General features: G+C 43.5%; 1 protein-coding gene across 1 annotated transcript; it reads left to right on the top strand.

The window, feature by feature from the left end:
* On the top strand, positions 1 to 26,662 carry ARF4 (ARF GTPase 4). The gene is made up of 6 exons (XM_089678747.1): positions 1 to 223; positions 19,983 to 20,063; positions 20,934 to 21,043; positions 21,766 to 21,837; positions 22,955 to 23,080; positions 25,518 to 26,662. The coding sequence occupies exons 1-6, from the start codon at positions 157 to 159 to the stop codon at positions 25,602 to 25,604; spliced, it is 543 nt and encodes a 180-aa protein (XP_089534873.1). The 5' UTR covers positions 1 to 156; the 3' UTR covers positions 25,605 to 26,662.

Genomic DNA, 26,662 nt, shown 5'->3' with positions numbered 1-26,662 from the left:
CCCCCACTTCCGGTGCAGCTCGGGATGTGGCGCTCGTGACGTCATTTGGTCCGCGTTGGAAGCGCTGCCGGGGCTGAGCGTGACGTGGCAGAGAGACGAGTATCCGCCGGGCTCAGAGCACAGCACAGAGCGGACTGACAGCACCGAGCCGCCAGCATGGGCCTCACCATCTCCTCCCTCTTCTCCCGGCTCTTCGGCAAGAAACAGATGCGAATTCTGATGGGTGAGTGGTCGGGGCCTGTGCACAGTGCTGACACCCAGCTGAGGGACGGGGGAAAGGGGGCGCACAGACCCCCACATCTACATGGAGGGGGGCACACGTCTACATGGAGGGGGGGCACACACACACGTCTACATGGAGGGGGGCACACACACGTCTACATGGAGGGGGGCACACACACGTCTACTTGGAGGGGGGCACACACAAACACATCTACATAGAGTGGGGGCACACACTTGTTCATACTCGTCCATACATGGAGGGGGGCGCGCGCACACTCGTCCATACATGGAGGGGGGCGCGCGCACACTCGTCCATACATGGAGGGGGGCGCGCGCACACTCGTCCATACATGGAGGGGGGCGCGCGCACACTCGTCCATACATGGAGGGGGGCGCACTCACACTCGCTCATAAACGTCTGCATGGAGGGGGGCCACACACTTTCTCACACCTACATTTGGTGGGGAGTTCTATTTATATGATTAGGATCCTTATTTCTGTCCGGGGACACATCTATAAATCTCATTTTCCTGCATATCACTGACTGCTATGTACATATGGATCCTCATCCTGCTGTGTGAACGCCATGTCTCCTATTTCTGGGTAAGTTTCCTAGATGTCAGATAGGTGACCTCATCCAGACACATCATCATCAGATGGGGACCTCGTCTTCTAGATTCCATATATCTGTGGGAAGGGTGACCCTATCTGATATGTTAAAACTTGGATGCAGTATTAGAGGACCCGACCTTGTGAGCAATCTTCAATAAAACTTTATTTAAAAATGACCTCATACTGAGAAAGGTGCTTTGACAAAATGCATCAGACAAAACCCTGAAAAGGCATCCCCCTTGCACTGTTAGAACACGTATGTCAGGGACACAAGACAGGTGCACTTTCCTTTATTTTGTTCCGTAAACTACGGCGCTAACCAATGAAAGCTTGAGATACAGAGGAGCCATTGTGACCAATCGGATTGCTTGCTCAATTATCTCAGAGAACTGAAAAGGAAATGTGATAGGTGGGCCAGTGAGTTTTTAGTGGGGTCTGTAGTCGGTCCTCTAGATGTTTGTTGTAGGGTTAGAAGGTGAGCACAGGTGTGATTTCCACTCGTTAAGAGTCAGACATCCTACTATTCTCATTAGGACAAAGTAGGTGAAGATATTGGCCTGCTCAGTGGCGCCATCACCCACACAGGCTGCGATGAAGGAGATTTCTACTCTTTTTATTGATTTCAACAAAACTACTGATGTAATGTCCGTGTCTTTGTGACAACGTTGGTGCTGTTACCCCAGTGACAAGTGATTTATCCTCCAGGTGCTCCAATACATTGGTGTTGTGTGAGGGCTTGTTCCCATATAGAGGGAGATTTACAAAAGCTGGAGTGTGCAATCTGGTGCAGCTGTGCACGGTAGCCAATCAGCTTCTAACTTCAGCTTGTTCAATCAAGCTTTGACAAAGCCTGGAAGCTGATTGGTTTCTGTGCAGAGCTGCACCAGATTTTGCACTCCAGTTTTGGTAAACGAACCCCGTAGTTTGCTGCTCCTCATAATGACAGTCACTATTAGGTCATATAGATAAGAATTATTCTATATGTGCTCCATTTTCACTGCAATGCACCATGCTGCTGTGCAGAGACATGACTGAAATGTAATTTTGCGCTCTTCCAATAAAGTTGGCAAAAAAAAGGTAAACTAGTGTGATGGGCTGAAATGCCCATCACACTGCCCCCTCATGGTGGTTCACTGAAGCTGAAAATTAACCACTGTCTGCACGCTAAAACTGAGCATTTAGCATGTGGACAGTGTTAGCAAGCCTGTAAGATGGTTTTAGCTTGGGAGTTGAAAGGCGGCTGCCATGGCTGTTCAGTTTTCAGTGATGTATATTGATATTGCCTTTTATATGAGAGAACCCAGATTTTTCACATGTGGAAGCTTCATTGAATTAATGTCAGCAGCACAATGTTAGAGGAACTTCTGTTTGTTTTTTATAAGTCAGCAGCTACAAATATTGAAGCATCTAATGTTTAAAAATCAGGTATTTACCAGTGCCTGGAGTCCAGTGCGGTTTTCCCACAGCTGGTTCTAATTATCACTGCAGGTACTCGCTGCCACCATTTTGACTGTGGGAGACAGCTCTGGTTTTCTGAGAAACCACATCTGGCTGCTCCCTGTTGCGCATGTGCTTTGTCAGCACAGGATGCCTTTCTTGCCTAGGTAAGGATAGTGGGAGCGGGTGTGGATGAAAAAAATAAAACCTTGTAATTAAGTTACAGGCAAGGGGTAGGGTGCAAACCAATGGAACTTCACTTTGAGTGAAGTTCTGCTTTAAGGCTGTCATGGGTGGGTAGGTGGCTTGGCTTTTGGGTGTGTTAATTTGGGCACCAGCCAGCTCAAGTCAACATTTCAATTCATTTATATTGAAGAGGCTGGATGGAAATCCGCCAATTAGATGAAGTCACCATTTGGGTATTCAGATAGCTGTGGGTACTGGTTGTCAGAATACCATCCTTGGCTGGCTTCTGCTACTCATTTCACTCACTCAGTCCTTAGGCTGGGCTAGAGAAATGTTACTGTGTAGTTAGACTTAGACTGATTATGTTCTCTTCTCCTGGCTGAGTGTTGATGCAGATCCCATGTTGTCATAGACCTGTGAGGCCTGGAGTCGTGTTTAGCTCAGATATTATCGTTCTGTGAATGTCAGCTGATCGGGCACACTAGGATTTTCTCCCAACGTTGCTTGTCGAACTTGTCCCACACCCACTCGGATATCCACATCACTTCCAGTCTGAGCAGCAGGTTCCCAGCTCATCCGCCCCTTTTGTTATACAAGAATGTGACACATCAGACATCCAGCGTGCCAGACTGTGTGAGAACGGGACGATCCAGTCTTGTTCTGTGCTTCCTCAATGTGTGTTTAAACAAGGCTGCCTGAATGATCTGTTCATCTTCCTGTTCCGGGACTCCATTGTGATGTGGAAGGAGGAATACCATCGATCTAAATAGGATCACTTTTTACCATTTGTTTTCTTTTTACTGTGCAAATGTGATGTACAGTGTAAAACTATGGGATGTTTTGCATTTTTGCAGCATTTGGTCAAATTTAAAAAAAAAGTCTGCTCTGTGATGACAGGAAGCAGGATATTTGCAGTCATATGGTATGATGGCTGAGGGGTTAGTATTGTGTGCAAACTGCTGCCGATTTTATGTACATCTGGAGAAAGGCTTGAACCATCTTTACAACAGGAACTTGGATTACTTCCTGGAGTGTGAAAGATAATACTTTTTTTTTTTTTTTTTTTTTTTTTTTTTTTTTAAATCTGCTTATTCTTAACCATTACCCTCTGACAAGGAACCTAGGGCGGGGGGGAGGTACTCACTGGAGGGGAGGGGAGGGGGGGGGCTGGCACTGTGTGGAAGCATTCGTGCTACTGCCCAAATGCTTCTACCTGACAGGTGAGCAGCAGCAGGGCTAAACGTAAAAAAAAAAACTACCTACCCGGTGCCCGGACCTACAAGTCCCAGGCATCAGGTGATAGGAATTCAACATCCCTGATCTGTGCAGCTGTGTATTATGAGATCTAAATGTTTACAGGATAGGCCTGGAGCAATCTCGCCCAGAAATAGGGTCCAGCACTATGCAGCCTGCACATGACTGTATAGATTGCTGAACTCCATCCTTCCCCTCATTCTTGCACAGTTTTACAGGCTCCTCTCTTGTTCTCGTATTGCTTACTTTTATTTTACTGCACACCATGATATTTTTTTCCCAGTGTGCATTAGAAGCTGCAGCATGTCAGAGTGAGCCTGCTTAATTTTTTGTCTAAAGAATGTCCAGCATCATCTAGTCATTTCCTCCCCAGCCTGACTGTCCCTGGCCTGTCCCTTTTCAATTCATTCACTGTATTTTAGTTTCTTGAGTCATGGATGTGGGTGTTGCCTAGGACAGTCTGCATGTGAATGCCGCCTGCCTAGGAATGCCCACTCTACCACCCCTCAAGGTATTTAGATTTTTGTATAACTTCTCCCAAGATCCAGTCCACTGCTTGGATCTGGATTGAGGGCTCTTGAGTACTGAGGCAGAGGGGGCAGTGATGTTTTCTGGCAGCACCCTGCCATCTCATCAACCATGATCTGCCTGTAATTGCGTAGAGAAGTTAAGAACATAGTGATGTCATAGAGTCAAAAATAATGTATGTATTGAAAACGGGGTTAATTTTAAAGTGTCTCAACCAACATGAACTATGTTCTTTATGCTACTAGCATTAGTAAATGGATAGGAAGGTGTACTATATATTTTAAACTATTTTTTAAATTTCTTCAGTTGCTTCTGGGTTTCTGACCTAGACCAAAATGTCATACATCCCAGGAGTCTTCATGTGCTTTTTTTTTTTTTTTTTTTTCGTTCCGGAGGAGGAATTTTCTCAGCTAAGCACACCCTCCTGCCTGCATGCCTGGGTGAAGGGCAGATGGATTCCAGGAAGTAAATGCTACTTGAATCATCTGCCTTTACGCAAGATGGCTGTGGCAAGAAATGCTTTGGGAGTTTAAAGAGATTTGTCAACAAAACGCATGGAGACATGTATGGGTTAGTTTGATTTGAATATTAAGACAAAAATATAGAACAGACTATATATTTGCTGATAGAAGGAAAATTAACCCATTAAAACCAGTATGTTCCTGTGGCTTGCCTGCGTTGTGATATCTGTGCCCATCTCTCTCGATGTCATTGTTTTGAGCTGACAGTTGTCAGTTTGCGAAGGGGGAGGAAATATTTGGGTTTTTGTCCAACATGCAGATATTACAATTTCTGGTGGGGAGGCAGGTGTTGAAGGCTGGAGCTGTTTTTGGGTACACCAGGCACCGTGTGAGAACATAGCAACTAATTAATTTGTCGTTATGTCAATTTACGCAGCAGACTCCTGCAGGCTTGTCAGTGTATCTGTGTGTTTGTACCTCGTACAGACAAGCAGATACACACTGGAAGGAAGAATCCATTAACTACCCCAGTGCTCAACAGCACCGTGGTAGTTCATTGAGAACTACAAGGCAAAAGCCGAAAAGGCTATCTGTACTTTTAGTTTTCAGTTCACTGAATTCTGTGAGCGAATGACACGACCCATCCTTAAACCAGATGTAACATGTTCCTAAAGGTGAACCTAGCACTCCCTGCCACTATGACAGAATCTCTCCCCTGACCTGGCCACTGCTGTCTACAACAGTTAGCTTTCATCCAAACTAGATTCGCTTGCTCCTCTAACTACACGAAGTATCGGGCCCTACCATTACAACCGTGGCAGACTGATGACACCAGAAATCTTAAGAGACATATTCATGCACTGGAGCGATTGTGGTGTAAAACCAAATCTCAGCAAGCCTTCACCCTATATAAATCTGCTTTCTTAACATACAATTCCTCCCTCCATGCTGCAATACAAGCCTACTTTGTCACTCTTATTAATACATTGTCATCCAGTCCTTGTCGCTTTTCTACTTTTAATTCTCTACTTTCTCCACCTCCACCCAGTACCTCACTCACTGCTTATGAGATTGCAAATCATTTAAAAAACAAGATTAATGCAGTTCATAGGGGCATTTCCACTGCAGACATCTATCCCACTTAGCATACCTTGTACTAAACCTCTGTCAACACTTTCCTCTTTTGACCTTACTACTACTGAAGAGGTCACTAAAGTTTTCTCAGAAGCCCGTCTCACCATGTGCCCCCTGGATGCTGTCCCTTCTCAACTACTGCAGTCACCCTCTTCTTCTGTCCTATGCTCCCTCACTCACATCTTCAATCTCTCCCTCTCTAACTGTGCCTCCCCGCACCTCTGAAGCATGCACACATCACTCCCATACTTAAAAAAAACCCTTGCTGAACCCCACCAACCTGAACCACTTAAGACCCATCTCCCTGCTCCCGTTCACCTCTAAACTCTTAGAACGCTTATTCTACAATCGCCTGAGCTCCTAACACTGACAACCTTCTTAAACATTTACAGTCTGGCTTTCGCTCACTACACTCCACTGAAACTGCCCTGCTAAAACTCACTAATCTTCTAACTGCTAAAACCAATGGCCATTACTCCATACTCTTACTACTTGACCTCTCTGCAGCTTTTGATACTGTTGACCATGCTCTCCTCCTCAAAAAAAAAAAACTCCACTCTCTTGGCCTCCGAGACTCTGCTCTTTCTTGGTTCTCCTCCTGCTTATCACAGCGCTTCTTCAGCGTTACTTATAACTCTGTCTCCTCCTCTCCACTTCCTCTTTCTGTAGGGGTCCCTTGAGGTTCTGTCCTTGGAACCTTTCTTTTCTCCATCTATACCTCCTCCCTTGGTCACTTGATAAACTCCCATGGCTTCAAGTATCATCTCTATGCTGATGGCACACATCTATCCTTCTACTCCTCACCTCACCCCTTCAGTCTCCTCTCGCATTCTTAACCTACTAAGTGACCTATCGGCATGGATGTCACTCCACTTCCTCAAACTTAATCTTTCTAAAACTGAGCTCATACTATTCCCTCCAGCCCGTGCCCTCTCCCCTGACTTCTCCATCAAGATCAATAACACAACCATCAGTCCCTCCCCTCATGCCAGGGTACTAGGTGTAATCCTAGACTCCCATCTGTCCATTCAGCCCCAAATCCAATTGCTGTCCAAATCTTGTAGACCTCACCTCCACAACATCTCCAAGATACGCCCGTTCTTAACCTCTGAAACTACTAAGCAACTTATTCACTCCTTTGTTATCTCTCGTCTTGACTATTGTAACTCCCTCATTGGCCTACCTCATCGCAGGCTATCCCCTCTTCAGTCTATCATTATTGCTGCTGCAAGACTCATCCACCTTACTAACCGTTCCATATCTGCCATTCCTCTCTGCGAATCCCTCCACTGGCTTCCCATTGCCCAACTAATAAAATTCAAAACCGTAACATATAAAACCATTTATAATCTTTGCCCCAAATTACATCACCAATCTTGTCTCCAAATATCACCCAAACCGTCCTCTCCGCTCCTCCCATGACTTCTTGCTCTCTAGCTCCCTTGTCTCCTCCTCCCATGCTCATCTCCAGGACTTCTCCAGAGCTTCCCCCCATCCTCTGGAACTCTCTACCCCATTCTCCATTCTATCAGACTATCACCTACTCTACCCACTTTTAGGCGATCTCTGAAAACCTGTCTCTTAAGGGAAGCCTATCCTGCCTGCAGCTAACAGAATCTTCAATTCTTCCTAGCAGTCCATCCCCCACAGTTATTACCTTTTGTACCACTAGCCCCTTCCTCTTAGATTGTAAGCGCCAAGGAGCAGGGCCCACCTAATCCTCTTGTATTGTTGCTGTATTGTCTTCCTTTATATTGTAAAGCGCTGAGCAAACTGTTGGCGGTATATAAATCCTGTATAATAATTATCGCGGCAGTGCCGGCTGTCAGTATAATCATATGATGCATACTAATGCAGTGCATCAATGGCGCATCCCTAATAATCACCATTGATGGAAGTTATGTTCTGCAGATATGTTTTGTGTGTTCGTTACCTTTCCAGGTAACTAACACATTGAGTTTCCAGGTTCAAGGTGGGGTGTAACACTAAGAGTGCAATTCCCAGTTTGGCCACTAAGTGGCGCTCTGTTATAAGTGTATCTAAGCAAGAGGGCAATTGTGTGGAGATGTGGGCTAGAGAGGAGTCCAGGTCTGGAGTTCACAGTTCTATAGCACTTGAGGTAAGAGGTATTCCCTTGCTAGTTGTAGGACAGGATGATGTACGCCTGCCCTGGTGAAGGTATTATCAACTGTTGCTGGAATTGTGTGAACTTGTCTGCACTACAGTTTCTGAAGTAAAGCTTTGAAAATCTACTAGACACGTGGCATTGAATAGTGCACTTTAATTGCTCCCTATGGGAGTGGGGACTTGCACTAACACAGAAATTAGGGCAATCGCCTGTTAGTGGTACCCAGGAGTGAAATGTTGTGCCAACGTACTTTTGGGCCCTACCTACAAGCTGTTAAATAAGGGATCCAAGAATAAAATGGTAAATTACCCCCTCACTATAAAAATTCTTCATTCTAAATGTACTGACTGCTTTGGAGATCATGTACTGACTTCTCATTACACATCCGAAAGTCTTTGAACAATTTGTCATGATTGGAGAGGTAGTAGCCTAGCACCAGAACAAGATCAACCTACACACTTGCATACTTTTTGCCACCGGTCTGTCCCCTTGAGGAACGCACTCCACTTTATATTCTTTATCAGAATATTTCCTACTCTTATTGTTGCAGCGCAATCCCGTACACACAAGGCAGAATACCAGTGTCGGAGAAATTAGGTTAGGCTTTGTTTTTTTTTGTTTTTTTTTTCTTTTTATTAAAGCTGTAATAAAGTCTGCTTTTTCATGTGTGCCTACAAGAAGGCTTATCTGTAGGTACAGTGATTTATCTCCTAAACGTGCACCATTTAGGAGATATTCACATTTGTAGCTGGTGACATCACCAGCACATGTGCACTGTGTTAATGAACAGTACAATCAAGTGTGCTGGCCAATCAAATGGCGGCAGCACGCAAACCCAGAAGGAAGACCAGATGAAGATGGAAGCTCTGACAGTGGTGACAATGTGCCGTTGATGGGATCTGTTTTACAGGTAAGTGTCATAGTGTGCTAGTATGTAATGCATGCTAGCACATTATGACCTCAACAAGCAGGGGACTATTTTATGAATTTTTTATTTTTTTTTATAGACTTTACTACTGCTTTAAAGGCTAAGTGCATCTTTTGGATACAATAATGTAAAAGGCACATCTTTTTGCAGGTAAACAATGTGCATTTTATAATTTTGTTTACATTGCATGTTGTAAAACCTTGCACCAGCGATCAGCAGATCGCTGGTGCAATGCCTGGATCCTGCAGACTCTCAATAAGCTTTCTGCCTATACCTCACTGGATGGCAGGGAGAATCAACTAACTACGAGAGCGTTCACCAGTGTCCTCAGTTTGAGAACTACAAACCGTTGGCTGCAATGCCTGACGGTACAAGTAGCCTACTCATTCATAGAAAACTGTGAATGAATGACACATCCCTGTGAGCGGAGTCCTGCACGGCCACAGTCTTTTCAAATTGTGAGAGCTGGTGCAGGGAGAAGATCCGCTGTCAGAGAGGTCGGGGGGTGTGTAGGAGCATGTTACACCCTAAAAATGGTTGTTACGTGCTCCTAAGGGCTCGTTCACACTTGACTTTATTTCTAACTCTTGCCAAATGCCCCTATAGCGTTTGACAGGCGTTAGGTGTTTGGGAAGCGTTTTTGACGCTCCTCAAATGCTCCCCAAACGCCTCATGCGTAGTTTTGAGGCGGTTGATAGGCGTTTGCCAAGCGTTAATACGCACCACAAAAGCCTATAATGACGTTAAATGGTATTAACACTCCACAACCGCCTCGCAACCGTACCGCAAATGCCTGCTAGGTGTTTGCGGAGCGGTGCCATAGACTTGAATGGGAGGCTTCAACTCCTGACTCTACACGAGGCGTCAGTTTTGCTTCAGTGTGAACAGCACTGTGTGCTGCCATGTGCAGAATTTTCATAGGCGTTTGAGAAGCGTTAAAAACTCTTCCCAAACACCTGTCTGATGCCGGCTGACAAATCTAGTGTGAACTGAGCCTAAAGGTGAACTTATTCTTTAAAGGGTAACACTGTTGTGGGGAAAATAAATTGGCGTTTTGACATAGTGTGCTGCATTTCATTTTAATGCTCCAACTTTTTTAATTTTTTACCTTTTTTATTGTTGCGGATTGCATTTGTCATCTATACCAAAAGCGTAGTGATTTCAAAGGTTTCTTGATATTGAGTGAGGAGTAGAGCAACCTCTGTTCTGCTCTTTTATGAGGAACGTATTTTCATCTATAGCCAAGTAGGACACGCAGGTGTCCTACTGACAATTCTGAAATTTGTTCTCCTAGTCCTTCACGTGACACAATGCTTCTGATGGAGTCCTATTCCCTGTCATGACAGCTGCTTGCTAAAAGCTCATCAATTAACACAGGGCTGTCATATATTACAGAAGCACATCACAGCATATGGTGTCAAGCAGTGGAGAGGAGGGAGGGGGTGTTTTTGTTAAATTAAGTACACAGACCCTGCAGGTGCCAGGTGATGCTCATAGACTGAAATCCTGTAATCATTGTCTTGTGATTGTTAGCATTACAGGTTGTGTCCAGGATAAATTCAGCAGCCTTTCCTATGAATTTGTTGTTCATAAAGGCTGATGGAACAAAGTGCAGATGTGTGGTGATGAGGGTAAAACAAATCCCAATGCCTGAATAAAAACAAACCAATAAGATCATAAACCATAAAATAGCAAAGCACAATATATAACAAAGTGACTTAGTGATATCATATGAAACGTGTCATTCTTATCAAGACTATTTGCACATATACACCATAAAATATAGCACCTTAATAAATGGGTGGCCCCAGTGATGAGGTGTTTACACATCAATAAATGAAGTGATTATAACAGTGATACACTATGTCACTACGTAGTGACCAATGGTGTGCAAAGTGGTTTCAGAAGATGTGCAATGGCTTCTTCCCTGCATGTCACGGGCCATGCGAGTCCATTCAAATGAATGGGCTCACGGGGCACTCGAGTCCATTCAAATTACTGGGCTCTCATGCCCATGCAAATTGTGGCCCGCACAGCTGCTTATGTGAACCAGGGGTTATGGATTAATTGCCGTAATTACGGCCATGTCTAAAGACAAGTCAGGCTATACCAGTAGTTCTATAAACTGTGACTTGGTCAGAAAACAAAATGGCCACAAAACGCCATGTATAGAAGGAAGTACTTGCCTCTCCTGCTGCCCACATTGACGGGCAATTCTCGGTCTATCCCTGTGTCCTGTAGTGACTTGGAGGTTGATAGGAGGAACATGGACGAACCATTGAGTACAGTAGGGAAACCAGGTGATTGGCACCCCTGGAAGTGCTGGTTTCTCAGCAGATTTTGGAGAATGATTTCAAGCAGTGGGAAAAGTAAGTATTTTACATTCCTTTTCTGCAAGAATAGTCATGTGGGCAGATATGCTTGCCTGAATGGGTTTGCATTTGACAGTTACTGATGCAGTGCACTGTAGGACCTAATATACATTTTTAGCGTCTTCCTCCAGTTTATCTGCCCTCAAAGTGACACAAAACTCTAGTTTAGAAAACATTGATTTATGTATTGCCTCTTTCATATTGTTTGTTTTTTTTTTTGTTTACATTGCAGTTGTAATTTTACATGGTCACCCTGAAAATGTCTTTGCAAACTCGAAATCCCTGAAGTAGGTACAGTTCTCCACTTGCTTCTGGGTCCTGTGCTGAGTGGCCAGCATCATGCATTATGAACATAGGAGGTCAGCCTCTTGGCATGGGTGCTATCTCACTCTCCACTTTGTCCAATCGAAGAGAACACTTTGCATTCTTTCAGAAAATGCAAGGCATTCTGTGAATGGTGCCAGTGCTGTGTGGCTGACCTGTATTTACAAGACATCAGGCCAATTGCTCAGCACAGGATCTGGAAGCTAGTGGAGATCACTGCAGTACTGGTGTCTACAACAGTGGTTTACAACTTCCATGGACATTGCCTGGAATTTAATTTTCATATCCTGAGCTCATCCACTTTATATGGGCTGCCTGCTAAGTGCTGGTGTAAAAAACTTTTCTTGCTGCACAGGACTGTGCATTCTTGTGAATGAGCCCTTCTAGTAATCATGTCATGCTCAATCCTGTTTGTAATTATATTGGGCATTACGATCAATAATGGTTATTGTCTAGGGGCTCGGATGACTGATATGCAGTGGATCACTTTTCAGAGGCTTACAGATGGTTAGGAGACGTTTATGTTGCATCCTCACTGCCTGTTTTAACCTCCTAAAAGTCAACGGCACCATATCCATTGCAGTTACAGGGGGCTGGCTGTTTTCACCTGAATGGGTTGTGATCATTGGGTGGTACTGATATCTGAAGATTACAGTGCAGAGCAGTTGGAGGATCAGGAAAAATTTAGCTCAACAGTGTGTTTTTACCAACCTTCCAACTGTAAGTGTAAACTTAGCCTAAATCAGATCTGGCTTTCTAGTTTTGTCCTAATTCTATTTTCTTGCAATATTACTTTCAAAGAAGTCGTTAACCTTGAAGATTCTTGTGACGATATGCTGAGCAGCAAGAGAAAATCTTTGATTGAAATCCTAGTATGCAGGGTGGTGACTTGAATATTTCAGGATCTGCAGAAAGTTCTGGTTTTCTGTGTTCACTCCTTTTTTGTACTGCACTCCTAGTGTGTTTGTACCTAGCTCTCCTACCAGCTAAGTGACACTGGTATTCCAGGAATGTGGAGGGCTGTTGCATGATGGTACAGGCCCCATTATGAAAGTTTTATCTCCACTGAAGGAACCTTTTGCCTTATTGAAGATTCTGTGGGTAAACCGATACTTATGAAATGTATGTGGATGTTGCTGGCTATGAACACTATTGGTTTTAGAGTTCTGCCCTGCTTTGTTTTTAATAAAAAATAAAAAAAAATAGATTTTATATAAATATTGCCAAAACGTTTGCTCAGCGCTGGGGGACAGTCAAGTGGCTTTTGTTGGTTTTGCAAGGTGTTTTTTCCTTTCTTTTTTTTTTTTTATGGGGGCTGTCATTGCTGGCCTCTTGAAGAAAATGCTAGTTGCTGGGCGGTAACTGAAGTACGTTTAAATCCGATCCAGGACATAACAAATGTCAGAATTCCTTGTCTTGTGCTAGGTCAGTGGCTCCACAGAGCTGGGGTCCAAGAATTGGCATGACAGCAAGAACTACCATTCTCAAAGGAGAGATCAGCAATAGTAGCCTCCCCCATTCTCTTGATAAAATCCTTTTAAGCTGCTGTGAATTATTTGGCCATACATGGATTGAAATTCAGCTGGTTCAGCAGGGACTGGCCAAATTAACAACTTGACCTCCAGAAGGTTTTACTCCCTTCATGACCAGGGCATTTTTTTGCTATTTGGCATTGTTCTACTTTAACTGGCAATTTCTCAGTCATGCAACACTGTACGCAAATGATATGTATGCGTGAAATCCATGAGCGCTACGGTTGAACAGAAGTCCATCTACTGATTGACCTCTTCTCAACCAGTCTGTTGGAAAACTTATGCTCGATCAGTGCTGCAGGTTGCAGCATTTCAAGCAAGCCTGTCTTTCCTGAACTAAAATGAAAAAAAAAAATTGGTTTAGTATCTCTAAGTATAGGCAGTTATTGACCAATAAACTCATATCAGACATGTAGGAATTGCTATGCTCCTTTGAGAAGGGGGGGGGGGGGTGGAGCTGGTTAAACGGCTGACTAGTTTCATGTGGGAGATGATGTACTGTGGATTGTATATCAACAAATTTGTTCTGTCTTCCTTTTCTGTAAGGGAATTTTTCAGATGTGGTTGGAAAACAGATTTTTACAAACATGTTCGCAAATAGTACAAATAAAGGCAAATAAAGTGATAAGTCACACTTTGGATAGAGCAGTTATACCAATGTGAACGACCCCAAATAACCTTGTCAGGATTTCTATACACAAATTCTGCACCAATCACACTGTGTTTAAACACGATTCACAGCATGTTGAATATCATGGCCGCAAAGATCAAGAATGAACACCAATCCCTGGATCCTGTTTCAATTACAGATTACAAAATAATTGGCTTCATAGTGAGACAGTTTTTTTCATGGAAATTTCACAGGTGGAATGTATGCTTGGGGGTAGTGGTTGGATTTATTGCAGAAGGAAATAAACTACCATTCTATAAAGGAAATGTGTCAGAAGAGAAATGAGGGCTGCTGTTACTGACTTTCGATTAAAGCCATACTGAAGTCAAAATCAGCAAAAGGGACTTGCCTGTAACTTGGGCAGTAGAATGTGTCCCTTGTGCTGATTCCTCTTCTGTTTGTGAAGATCCTCCTCTGTTGTGATTTTGACTGCATTTAGGATTAAAAAGTGCAAGCCCCAGATCAGTCATCTTTGATTTTTAGGAGTTATTTACTTGGAACAATCGTTCATAATGAGTTTAATGACTTGCAGGCGCTTGTTTCAGTTGGCTGGTATTGATCAGAGGAAGGGGCCACTCACACCAAGCCGACCCGGTTGTGGTGTGTTTTAGGCTGCAAGCACACTAGTGTTTTCTTTTTAGCTAAAGTGCTGAAAATAGCACTTTTTATGAGCGTTAGCGTATTTACAGTATATGTAGGAAAAAAAGCTTTTAGGAACTTTCAACTTTTATTTTTTCTGCTCCTAAACGCTGAAGCTTGAATTAACACTAGTAGCTTTAAATACTGTTTATGGACACATAGGATAACACTAGCTTCTAGGAGCTTACAAAAATGTGTTTTGTTTGTTTATAAATAACATGTCATACTTGCCTGCTGTGTGCAGTGGTTTTGCACAGAGCAGCTCGGATCCCCTGCCGGTGCTCCTGGCCCCTCCCACCTGTCGGGTGCCCCCACAGCAAGTGGCTTGCTATGGGGGCACCCGAGCAGGCATGCTGTCGATCCAGTTCTTTTGCGTATCCGTTCACACACAGAGCCACAACTCGGCCCCACCCCCTGCCTCTCATTTGGCTCACTGGCTGTTATTGACAGCAGCAGGAACCAATTGCTCCAGCTGTTGCCTCAGCCAATCAGGAGTGACCGAGGCTGTTGTGGACAACGCTGGATCGGTATGTTATTTACCTTCATGCATAGAATGCATGAAAGCAAAAAACCTTGAGCATTCAGATCTACTTTAATGTTATATGGACCTTGTTTTAAGATTGCCCACGCATTTGAATGGGATGACAACTCTACAACAGGCTGAAAATCAGATGTGCACTCGCAAAGCGGTACTAAATCCAATACCAAAAATGTAATATATTGCAGTTTATCAATCATTAGATTTGGTGACAGCATTCGTTTGTTTTTTTTTTTTGTTTTTTTTCGTTGTTTTTTTTTTTTTAAGGTTTTTTTTTTTTTTTTTTTTTTCCTCCCCCCTTCCATTTTCATGTGGTGATCTGGCCAGTAACACACCTGTATTAGAGTGCCTTCACTCTGCTGCTGTCCAAAAGGTGCTCGCCTGTGTTCCTTCATCCATTGTCCGCTGGAGGGGAGAGTTAGATGTACAACAAATTTAAATACACTAACAAACTGAAACCAAACTCCAGCTAACACTTTTTTATGCAGTTACAGCAAACAGTTTAGTTCCTTTTGGGATAAAGGTTTTACATGAATAAAAGCTGATCATTGAAGGCACCCCTGTCAGTGCTAAATGGTTTGTCTCAGCCCTGTAACTGCTAGAATTGCAAGACGGTTCTTTTGAAAACCAGACTAACTGCCAACATGAAAATAGCCCAAAAAAGAAAACTATTGCAGCCTTCCCTTCTAAGGGTTGGTAAGCTGCAATGAAATGTTTGCTTTTGGGTTTAATACGGCTTTAAGTTATAGGTAGTTTTTCAATAGCAGTGAAAAACCAAAGGTTGCTGATATTTACTCTTATGTTTAAGGGTGTCTTTGTAATAATACCCAGCTAGCTAAGTGCCTTGATCCATAATTTGTTTGCATCTCTCCTGACATTTCATGTCATACTTTGTGCTAAGCTGCATGTGAAAATAGTAAAACAAAACCTTGTTTGTACGGTGGCTGATTCTAACACACTGGCACAGTGTGACACAGGGCACTAAATTTGGTCATAGATCTAAATTTCTCCAGTTCAGCAGGGACCCCATGAATTTGAATCCATTTATACTCATTCCAACTCAAGAGGTCTATCGAGTCTGCTGGAGAACTTGTATTCAATCAGTGTATTCTGACAGTGGAAAGTGCCTGCTGTTAGAACTCTGACCCAGACGGGCAGATTCACTTTGCTTTTTGCTTGTGTGAAGGCAGGAATCCTTTTTTTTGTGTTTTTTTTTCAGATTGGAAAAAAAATCATCTATGGCCAGTCTTAGTATTTTATTCCTCACACTCCTGTTTGCATTTTTGTAATGGTGAATTTTGGCTGCGTGTTGCATAGACTCATGTTGTTAATCCTCCAGTGGATTGTAGCGCAGGGTGCGGATGATTGTTCTGTCACCAGTAGGTGTCACCACGCCATGTCAGAAATCATTTCAGTGTTGAGATTTTTGTCACGCATGCGTAGACAACCTAATCCATTGAGCTGCCAGTGCATCACATAGCAAAAATTGGAGCAAAACAAATTTTGGAATGTGCAATGCAGCACAGGCCTGTCAGCACATTATTATTATTATTATTATTATTATTATTATCATATAGGATTTATATAGCGCCAAAAAGTTTGCTCAGCGCTGTACATTATAGTGGGGGACAGTACATGAGACAATACAGGAACAAAACAATACACGAGGGGTTCAAGGGCCCTGCTCCTTGGAGCTTACAATCTAGGAGGGAGGGGATAGTGGTACAGGAGGAAGTGTGGGATGGAGTGGTAGGAGGAGTGGAGGAGATCGGCTGTTAGGTGAGGGCGGGGTAGGCTTCCCTGAAGAGATGGGTTTTTAGGGTGCGCCTAAAGGTGAGGAGGGTAGATGACAGTCTGATGGATTGGGGTAGTGAGTTCCAGAGGATGGGGCAAGACCTGGAGTCGGGCATGGGAGGAGGAGACCAGGGAACTGGAGAGTAGGAGGTCTTGTGAGGATCGAAGAGTACGTTTTGGGTGGTATTTGGATATTAGGTCGGTGAGGTAGTTTGGGGCAGTATTATGAATGGCTTTGTAGGTCAGTGTCAGTAGTTTGAATTTTATGTTTTGGGCAATCAGAAGCCAATGGAGGGAATGACAGAGGGGGGTGGCGGATATGGAGCGGTTGGTAAGGTGGATGAGTCTGCCCACTGAGTTCAGGATAGACTGAAGCGGGGATAGTCTGTGATGAGGTAGGCCGGTGAGGAGGGAGTTGCAGTAGTCGAGTCGTGAGATAAGGGAGTGAATGAGTTGTTTAGTAGTGTCTGGGGTTAGGAACGAACGTATTTTGGAGATGTTGTGAAGGTGGAGCCTGCATGAATTTGCCAGCGACTGGACATGAGGCTGGAAGGATAGATTGGAGTCTAGTACCTACAGTACTTGTGCGTTAGGGTGCAGTTTGGAATGAATGGAACCACGCAAAACTTCAGAAGGTATATGTATGTAACATAAAACCTGCAATATTTCCTCTGTAGAAATGGGTGTACTCACATTTTTAAAGTTCATTGGGCCAGTTCACACCACATGCAGTCTGCATTTCTGATGCAGGAAAAAAAAGCACTGACCGTAGTTTATATGGATTCCATTGGCAAAGTTCACACTCTTGTTCCAGTACAGTCAACAAACGTAAAACATGCAGCATTTTCTCTGCAAATAACTGCACTGGAATGCAGCAAAACACATTAAACACATGAACGCATTACAGCTAAAAAAACCAGGAATCTTTGCAGAAAAGGGGGGAGAATGGAATGCATCAAAAACGTTCATGCTGAAACGCATCTGGACTGCATTTGCCTTGTCTCAAACATCCTGGTGCACTGAAAAAAAGATCATGGCCAGTGTTGATTCCAGCCTCAAGTATGTTGGATGGATACATTTTAAATAAAAATCTGTTGACTGTAAACTGGTTCATAGGGTGAACTGGCCCAACCTGTTTTGGCTATTCTGACATGGACCTTTTTTTACACACCTCTGATAATTAATCTTTTAAGATTTATTTTTTTTTCCTCCATTGCAGTTCATGCAGAGTAAGTTCGTAGCAACGTTTACTAGTGCGATTTGTATTTATTTATTTTTTCATAGATTAATAAAGAGGAACTTTGGTCCGGTTTAAAAACAAAGTGGAGCCAATTTAAAACCGAACTAAGTTTAATCCTGCTCCCACAGCATATTCATCTACCCTATGAAAGGAAAGCTATGTATACTTGCCCAGTTCAGTCACATGATCGCTGCAGTGGTGGCTTCAGTAAAGAGAAGAGCATGCCGACAAAGTCTGCAGAGCCTGGACGGTGACATTACCTATAGGATTACAATGAAGCGTCTGTTGTCAGCTGTCTCTCTTCTGCACTGAAGTCGGTGCTGGAACCTGAACATGTGACTGGACTGGAGCGTCCTCGCATTGGGCAAGTATAGACATCTTTCCTTTCAGATGGTAGGTAGAATAGGCTTGGCATGGGGGTGGGAGGGGGATTAAGCTTACTTTAAGTTTTGACTTTCCTTCCACTTTAAGTCATTAGCTACAAATACTGACGCAAGCCCAGGAGTCCATCGCTTTCTTCACTGGAGCCGATACTTGCTATGTTTCAGATCTACGGCACCCCTAGCTTTGCTGTGGGAGCTGACTGTGACTTCCTGCTGTTTCACAACGGGCTTCCCACTGCATATGTGCAAGATTGCATTGTACTTTGATGGATCCCGCAGCCTCCTGGGTCCTGTGACGTATCTCAGGAGACTGGGGAGGCCAAATTAGCATAATTCTTGGCCAGGCAGGAATTGCGGAAGTGGGCAACAGGTACCTGTCAGAGAAAGGCATGAGCAGAACTTTCTCTTTTAAGTTAAGTTCCACTTTAATATATTAAGCTTATTTTCAATGCCAAAGAGCTCGGGGGGGTGTTGAAACGGACAGTCAGACAATGCCCATCCCCACATTAGACGTTATTCAACATGCCAGGCTTTGAAGAACTACATATACTAGCATGTCCCACCAGCAGGTACAATACTGAGTGCTGCAGCGTCACAGCTGGAAATCCACGGGTTGTCTCCATCCTGAACGCATCATCCACGGTCACCTGATTTCTGATGCTTCATACAATGCACGGCACCAGCCCCAAACCCCCCCCCCCCCCCCAACACACACATACACCTACACCCACAGCCTCACCTGAGTCCGTTAATATGGGGGGGCACTTTTGGACCTCCACAGGCTACCATTGCATCTCCACGTCCCAGCTCCACTGTCTCCTGAGCCATGATGGCAGCACTGATGCTCCCCTGATCCTCTTCCTCCTCCCCCGGTACAAGGCCTCGATAGACAAGCTCTGGGCTCCATCCAGCAACCAGTGAAGATGATTGCCGCTCTCCTGGTGCCCTTCACACACTGTGAGGCTGAGGAAGCCCCACCTCAGGTCCAGGCCAAGATCTTCAGCCCTCCCTATGCTGAGACTAGGCAGCACTCAGCATGCATGCTAACAGCTGATGATTGAGCACCGAGGATGGCCTGAGTGTGCTGGGAGGAGACACCTCTGGAGAGTGAATGAGATGACACAAGCCCAGGCTCCAGGATGCAATTTCTAGTCTCCATGGTAACCTGGTGCCTGGGATTTCTCCAGCTCTGCCCTAAGTCGCTTTAATGCCCTCCTTATGAGGACAGGATTCAGTATAAATGAGTAGAATGTTGCTGTACTCTCCTATTAGGAGTCTAGGGCATGCACAATAAATGTCTGGTATGACTTCTGTCTTCCAGCCTTTTTGGTAAAAGGTGTTTGCTGTGGTACCTTTTTTGAATGTTTTGTTGTAGGGCTAATTTGCAAAAAGCAAAGTAAATTGGTGTTTCCATGTAGTAATTATTTAAGGGTTGGCTATCACTGTTACGCCGGAATCTAATTGGCCCCTGTAATGACCCCTCCGGTTTATCTTCTATAATAGCATTAAAGCATAGTTGTTGCTTCAGGTAAACACTGCCATGTTGGATTTTATTGGTGTCCCAAGAACCAAACTTAATGGCAATTTGTTCTCCTTGCAGTCGGTCTTGATGCCGCTGGTAAAACAACAATTCTGTACAAGCTGAAGCTCGGAGAGATTGTCACAACCATCCCAACGATTGGTGAGTACATTTTACTGACTGTTTCTATGGATAACCGCTGTGTTCAGTGGCAGTGAATGGAAGCTTCTGATCCATATTGGGTTCATTGCTACTTATTGCTCACAGTAACCTCACAGCAGGTGGGATTTATAGAAGTTGGTCACATCCACCGGGACTTGTTCTGTAATGGTAAAAACGTTGTACTGCACATCTAAACTGCTTCTTCAGCTGCGTTTTAGGAACATACCCCAGCATTTATATCCTACAGGTTACTTGGTCACCCTGATCTAATCTCTATAGCAGCAGCTGTCAAATTAAAATCTGTGAGAGCTCAAACACAACTGATGTCTCCAAAGGGCCACATGTAATGTTATATGTAAGGCTACAGAAGACTTACAGACTTGTAGAGTAAATGGCTAGAAACTGCACTACAGGAGTGCTTGGCGTACAAGTCATGCTGTACGTGACAGTCCGAGACTAGGGACATGTTACTGGTAGAATTTGTGGTTAATGAAGATCCCTTTACAAATAAGTGCTCCAACTGACTGCTGGGGCCTGTGGGTTGCATTGCAAACACCAAAGAGCTGCATGTGGCCCTCGGGTCGCAGGTTTTGCATCAGGCTCTATAGAATATGTATAGATAGCTTATGGTTTTCCAACAACATAATGGGAGGTGAGAACGTTTTTAGCAGTCAGAATCAGCTGTGCATGGCAACCAATCAGCTTCTATCCTCATTCTGTTCAGTTAAGTGTTGAAAATGAAAGAAGCTGATTGAGGGGAATACATCACAACTGGTGCAGCTATGCATTGCAACCAATGTGTTATGTAGGCCTGATTTTTCTAAAGTGCACTTTTAAATCCTTCTTTTTTTTTTTTTTCCTTATTTTTAGGTTTCAATGTGGAAACGGTAGAATACAAAAATATCTGTTTCACTGTCTGGGATGTTGGTGGTCAGGATAAAATCCGACCCCTATGGAGGCATTACTTCCAGAATACACAGGTATCTTTTATTGAAGTTAGATGAACAATATCTATATCTGTTTTGTAGCTTTGAATAACCTATGCCTATACTCTGTGAATGCCATGCAGCTCTCCTTTTTCCTAACATAAATTAAGTGCTATTTGGTACAGCAAACTAGACTTTCTTAAAACTATCCAAAACCATCTAGACAAGCCTTGACCACACACACATTTTTTTTTAATGCATTGATGTATCACTGAAGTAGGGTACTGCATCAGAGTAGTACTTGTGCAAGTCAAAGTATCAAAAACAGAGCTGTACCTTTTAAAGGCTAATTGTTGAGGAAGCTTTGTGCAAGAAAACATTTTCTGAACTGCAAAATGTACATGAAATGTAGCCAATAATGACTCCATTAAACACCTGGAACTTTGTTCAGCATAAAAGTGGGCCACAAGAAAGGATTAGGAGTTACCCCTTCAGCCCAACCAGTATGACATGCTTGCCTTAAAATGATCACTTTGTTTCTGAGGTATTATGCCAAGTGTTATAAGTGGATAGGACTTTCCAGAATTCTGGATGATACCTGCATCCCAATCCCATTGTCATCGCTTGTTTAGCCCCCATAAAATCTGCTCATGACAAGCAGTGCTGGCTGTGGATACATTCTGTGCTTACAGTATTATGTAGGCCACTTGGTATTACTGGAATGTTGAGCAATATGTTCGTATTACAGCTTATCAGAAATGTGTTTTTCTTTCTAGGGCCTCATTTTTGTTGTAGATAGTAATGACAGAGAGCGAATCCAGGAAGCATCGGAAGAGTTACTGAAAATGGTAAGCTATATCTATGGAGCAGTGCGTGTTTTCCTTGTGTTCTAATAACATCGCTGCTATTGGATCACAAACTATTGAAATAGTGTGCTCAGCCACTTGCAGCATAATTGTCAATGGAAAAGCATTGTTATGCTTGGCTGGAAGAGCTTTTCTTTGGAACTTATGATTCTGGTTGGTATTCAGTAAAATTTAAATCGCCCATATCAGTATTGTTGGTAAATTCCTGAACATGGTACTTGGGTATGGTAGCATTTTTGACTCTCCGTTCCTTCCCACAATTGCCTAATAAGGGCTCGTTCACATGGGCAACCAGGGGATGGAAAAAGCAGGTGGATGAGTTGCAGTTTTACTGCTCCTCAACAGCTCATCTAAAAAAAAGATGTGCAGCTGCTCAGAGCTGTACACAAAAATAAACTGTTACATTAAGTGTTGGACCTCCTTGTAAACACATGCATAGTTGCAGTATCAGGGTTCAGCCTTTTTAGGGTTAAAACAGGTGTTTTAACCCTAAAAAAACCCATCGTCCTTTTTTTTTTTTTTCTTTTTTTTTTTTCCCTCTTGTTTTTTTGCAAGGGCTTACATACATGAGAACGATTCCTAAAGGTACTCGCAAAACAATAATAATTGTCATTTTTGTCAGGTCAAGTTGTTCCTGGTTAGATCTAGACCAGGGGTAGGCAAACTGCGGCTCTCCAGCTGTTGTGGAACTACATTTCCCATGAGGCATTGCAACATTACAAAACTGACAGTTACAGCTATGACTTGCAGATGCATGATGGAACTTGTAGTCCTGCAACAGCTGGAGAGCCGCAGTTTGCCCACCCCTGATCTAGACAATTGCCTTTTTTTTTTTTTTTGTCTTTCAATCATTTTTTACTCTGGGAATAAGCTGATAACCTGGCAGTGGTGGTGTCGTCTTGTTTACCTCCCAAAGACATGGACCTATATGTGCTATAGGTGTATCTAGTTAAATATATATATTATTGTCCTGATTCCCACAATGTCAAAGAAACCTTTAATCCTTTCAGACTGTTCCAAATGCAGAACCCAATGGGACAGTTCTTATAAATATGCAACTTAGAGTTCTTGAATATAACAGTTTTCACCTTCATTTTAGCTTTCGGAAGACGAGCTGAGAGAGGCAGTGTTGTTGGTGTTTGCAAACAAACAAGATTTGCCCAATGCCATGGCCATCAGTGAGATGACTGACAAGCTGACACTTCAGACACTCCGTAACAGGATTGTGAGTATTGCTTCCCTATGCGTGTTCCTGGCTCATTGAAAAACAATTTACTTGTATTTAACTACTAGAAATTGAAAGAAATTGGGGCAGTGTCAAAATACACTCCTGACTTCCTGGATTAATGCTGGCCTCTAAGCTTGTACTGATCTGTAACATTCAACACTGCTCTGGGACTACATGTTATTGTGGTTTTGTGAATAGCAGGGGTGGGCCTTATGATAAAAGTGCTGATTAGTTTGCACATCTTACTTTTTCTACAGCACATAGCTGTAGCATGCAAAGTTCTGTATATTCTGCACAGAGAAGTAACTTGGTAAATGTAGACTTGGAGTGGGTGTTGCTGGGCAGGTTACATGCCCAATTCCATCAGAGCATGCTGCAGATGAACACCCCATGCAGACAAGAGGACTGGGTGTTAATGTAGTCTTGAAATGCAGCTTTTTCATACTGCAACACAATTCCACACTACTGCACAAATTTTAGGCACACACCAAGGAGAGTAAAGAGAAAATTTTGACCAGTCTGCTTCAGTCCCTAAGTGTGTTGGAAAAGCCAAAGGCAGGTAAAGCATAATTAATGGGAAAGTTTGCCTTTTGACAAAAAATAAATGCACCTTTTTTTGCAGGTAGATATGTGCATTTATTTTTGTTGCAGGGGCCTGTAAAGCATTGCACCAGCGATCAGCAGATCACTGGTGCCATGCTGGTCTGCTGCAGACCTGTCAGAATATCTGCTTGCCCGAATGAGATGTATGGGCAAGCAGATAAACAGGAAGAATCGAACTACCACGGTGCTCCACAGTGCCATGATAGTTCAATAAGAGCTACAAGCCAACAGCCGCTAAGGCTGTCCGGGACTTAGTTCATTCATTCACAGGTCTCTGTGAATGAATGATGTGGCCAATTGGGTGGAGCCCCGCACGGCCGCGCTGTGTTTTAAAAAGTGACAGCTTGCATGGGGATCTTCTCCCTGTACTGCTGTCAGGGAGAGGGAGATCCGGCAGTGGTTGCAGCATTGAAATGTTCCACCCTAAAAATGGAACATGTTTTCAAAGGTGAACTTATCCTTTAACTTTGATTTATAGGTGTGGACTGGAAGCCTTTGGTTTGATTCTTGAAATAAAAAGGGCGGTGCTTTCCCACCTTAAGGCCTGTTGCACACTGGTGTGCTTTTCCAGGGCGAAAAAAGCACTTGAAAACTATTCCCTATTCAATCCTATGTAACTGTTCACACTGCAGTTGTGCTGTGCTTTGAAAAGTGCACCTTCTATTGTAAGTCAGTGGGAATGCATGAAAAGCGCATCAGTTTGAAAGGGTCTTAAAGGCAAGATTTTTAATTTTTTTTTGACAAATTTATCATACTTTGCTCTGTGCAATGGTTTTACACAGACCAGCCCTGATCCTCTTCTTGGGTCCACTGCTGGCACTCCTGACCACTCCCTTCTGCCAGGTGCCCCCAAGGCAGCTTCCTATGGGGGCACCCATGCATTTGCTCTGTCCATTTACATACAGTGTGGCTCAGCCCCATTGGCTGTGATTGACAATAGCGGGACCCAATGGCTTTTGCTGCTGTCTGTGAGGAGGGAGAGACCTAGTAGATCCGAGACTTCTGTACACAACCCTGGATCACGATAGGGCTCAGTCAGGTAAGCTTTACTTTTTTTTTTTTTTTCTTTTTTTCATACATGCATAGAATGTATGAAGGTGTTAAAAAAACAAAAAAAAAAACCTTGAGCCTTTATAACCACTTAAAAGTGGACTTTTTTTTTTTCCAAGCTTGGTTGTGAATCCAAAACTCAATATTTGCAAGCTTGCTTGGTGTCCTTAACTATTAGGGCTCGTTCACACTAGGCTGTTTTGCCAACGTTTGCCAAACGCCCCTATAGCGTTTGGCAAGCGTTGGTCCGGCGTTTGCGGAGCGTTTTTTAACGCTCGGCAAACGCTCCGCAAACGCCGCATGCGCGGTTTAGCGGCGGTTGCTAGGTGTTTGCCGAGCGTTAATAACGCCCCACAAACGCCTATAATGCAGTTTGAGTGGTGTTACCGCTCCGCAAACGCCCCGCAACCGCGTCGCAACCGCACCGCAAACGCCGGCCGGGCGTTTGCGGAGCGGCACCATAGACGAGAATAGGAGGCTTCAAAGCCTCCTGACTCGTCCAGAGGCGTCCGTTTTGCCGCGACGCGACGCAAACGCTCCCGTTAGAACAGCGCCATGTGCTGTAATGTGCAGAACTGGCAGAGGCGTTTGGGAAGCGGTAAAAACGCTTCCCAAACGCTTCTCTGCCGCCTGCACACAAGGCTTGTGTGAACGTAGCCTAAAGATGGCAAATATGTTTTCAGAAGTGCACTTTAAATGTGTTGTGTTGCTGCTAATTCGATAGCTTTGTTTAAGTGTTTATTAGCAGGCCCTTTATAACTGATTACTTTTCATTTTCCAGTGGTACGTGCAAGCAACATGTGCAACTCAGGGCACGGGTCTCTATGAAGGACTGGACTGGCTATCTAATGAGCTTTCCAAGCGTTAATGAGGACTTGCCTTCCACCAAGGACACAGTGTATAGGAGTTGTCTAGGCTCGTAACATCCAAACTAGTTCTAAAAATGGTTTAAAGAAATGGAATGGGCAGCAAACTCTAAAGTCTCCAGATTTCTTTTGTTGCCATTTATTTACTGAGTTTTCATGTTGCTTTCAGAGCAATGTGGCTAGACTTAAAGCAGAAAATAATAAATCCCCCCTTATGTGAAAGTGGTTTCTGGTTTTACTCCTCCCCCACCCCATCCCCCATGCCTGGACATAATTATTGTGATGCTATAGAATTGAATGCTTTTTTTGGTAATCTTTTTTTTCCCCCTCGAAACAAACACATAAAATGTCATTTCCAAGTCTGTCGCAGTTCTCCTGTGTCAAGTAGAGCTGTTACTTATTGCACACTTTGCGGACGCTTGCTTAAACCATGTTTTGAAGAAGAGTCCCTGAACTGCTAGTTTGACTCCTGTGTGTCATTCCGTAGACATTCTGCTGAACTAAAACGTAGCATTCCATAACTATTTATTTCTCATCTACACAGAAAGGAGATTTTTGTTATTTCTTTTAAATATATATAATTTTGCTGATGCCAGTGGGGAACACAAAAACACTATCAAACTACCTACACCGATTCCTTTTTTTTTTTTTTTTTTTTTTTTACAAAGTCTGAAAGTCAGGCCCCCTTTTTTTTTCTCTCCCCTTGGAATGAGTTTTGGTGAGAGGGGAATTGACCGTGGCTGGTCTAAGCATGCATGCAATAACCCCTTTGCTGGCAGCATGAAGTAGCCTTGAGCCACTCTTACAGCAAAGGGCCTCCGCTTGTTTTATATCTCAGCAGATTGTCTCACGTTAGGATATTTTTTATGTTGCTTTTTCAGCTTTACTGTTTTTTTGCCCATTGTATCATAGTTCTGCAAATATTTTATTGTTTATTGGTGAACATATCTTCATGATGCAATTTTTTTTTTTCTTTTTAAATTCCTCGATCTGAACAAATTTGATGTTTTTCTTCATACCCCACTAAGAATTATTCCTAATAAAATAACAAAAAAAAGTG

This window comes from Staurois parvus, unplaced genomic scaffold (assembly GCF_062004578.1).
Source record: "Staurois parvus isolate SC_StPar_1 unplaced genomic scaffold, SC_StPar_1.0 ptg000209l, whole genome shotgun sequence".
NCBI lineage: Eukaryota > Metazoa > Chordata > Amphibia > Anura > Ranidae > Staurois > Staurois parvus.
This window is presented reverse-complemented; position numbering and strand designations above follow the sequence as displayed.

What these genes read in the sequence shown, in the direction of transcription:
- ARF4 (XM_089678747.1), top strand. Translation starts at nt 157, where the DNA reads ATGGGCCTCACCATCTCCTCCCTCTTCTCCCGGCTCTTCGGCAAGAAA. An exon ending in CACAACCATCCCAACGATTG is followed by an intron (nt 20,064 to 20,933) that starts GTGAGTACATTT and finishes CCTTATTTTTAG; the next exon opens with GTTTCAATGTGGAAACGGTA. An exon ending in ATTACTTCCAGAATACACAG is followed by an intron (nt 21,044 to 21,765) that starts GTATCTTTTATT and finishes TTTTCTTTCTAG; the next exon opens with GGCCTCATTTTTGTTGTAGA.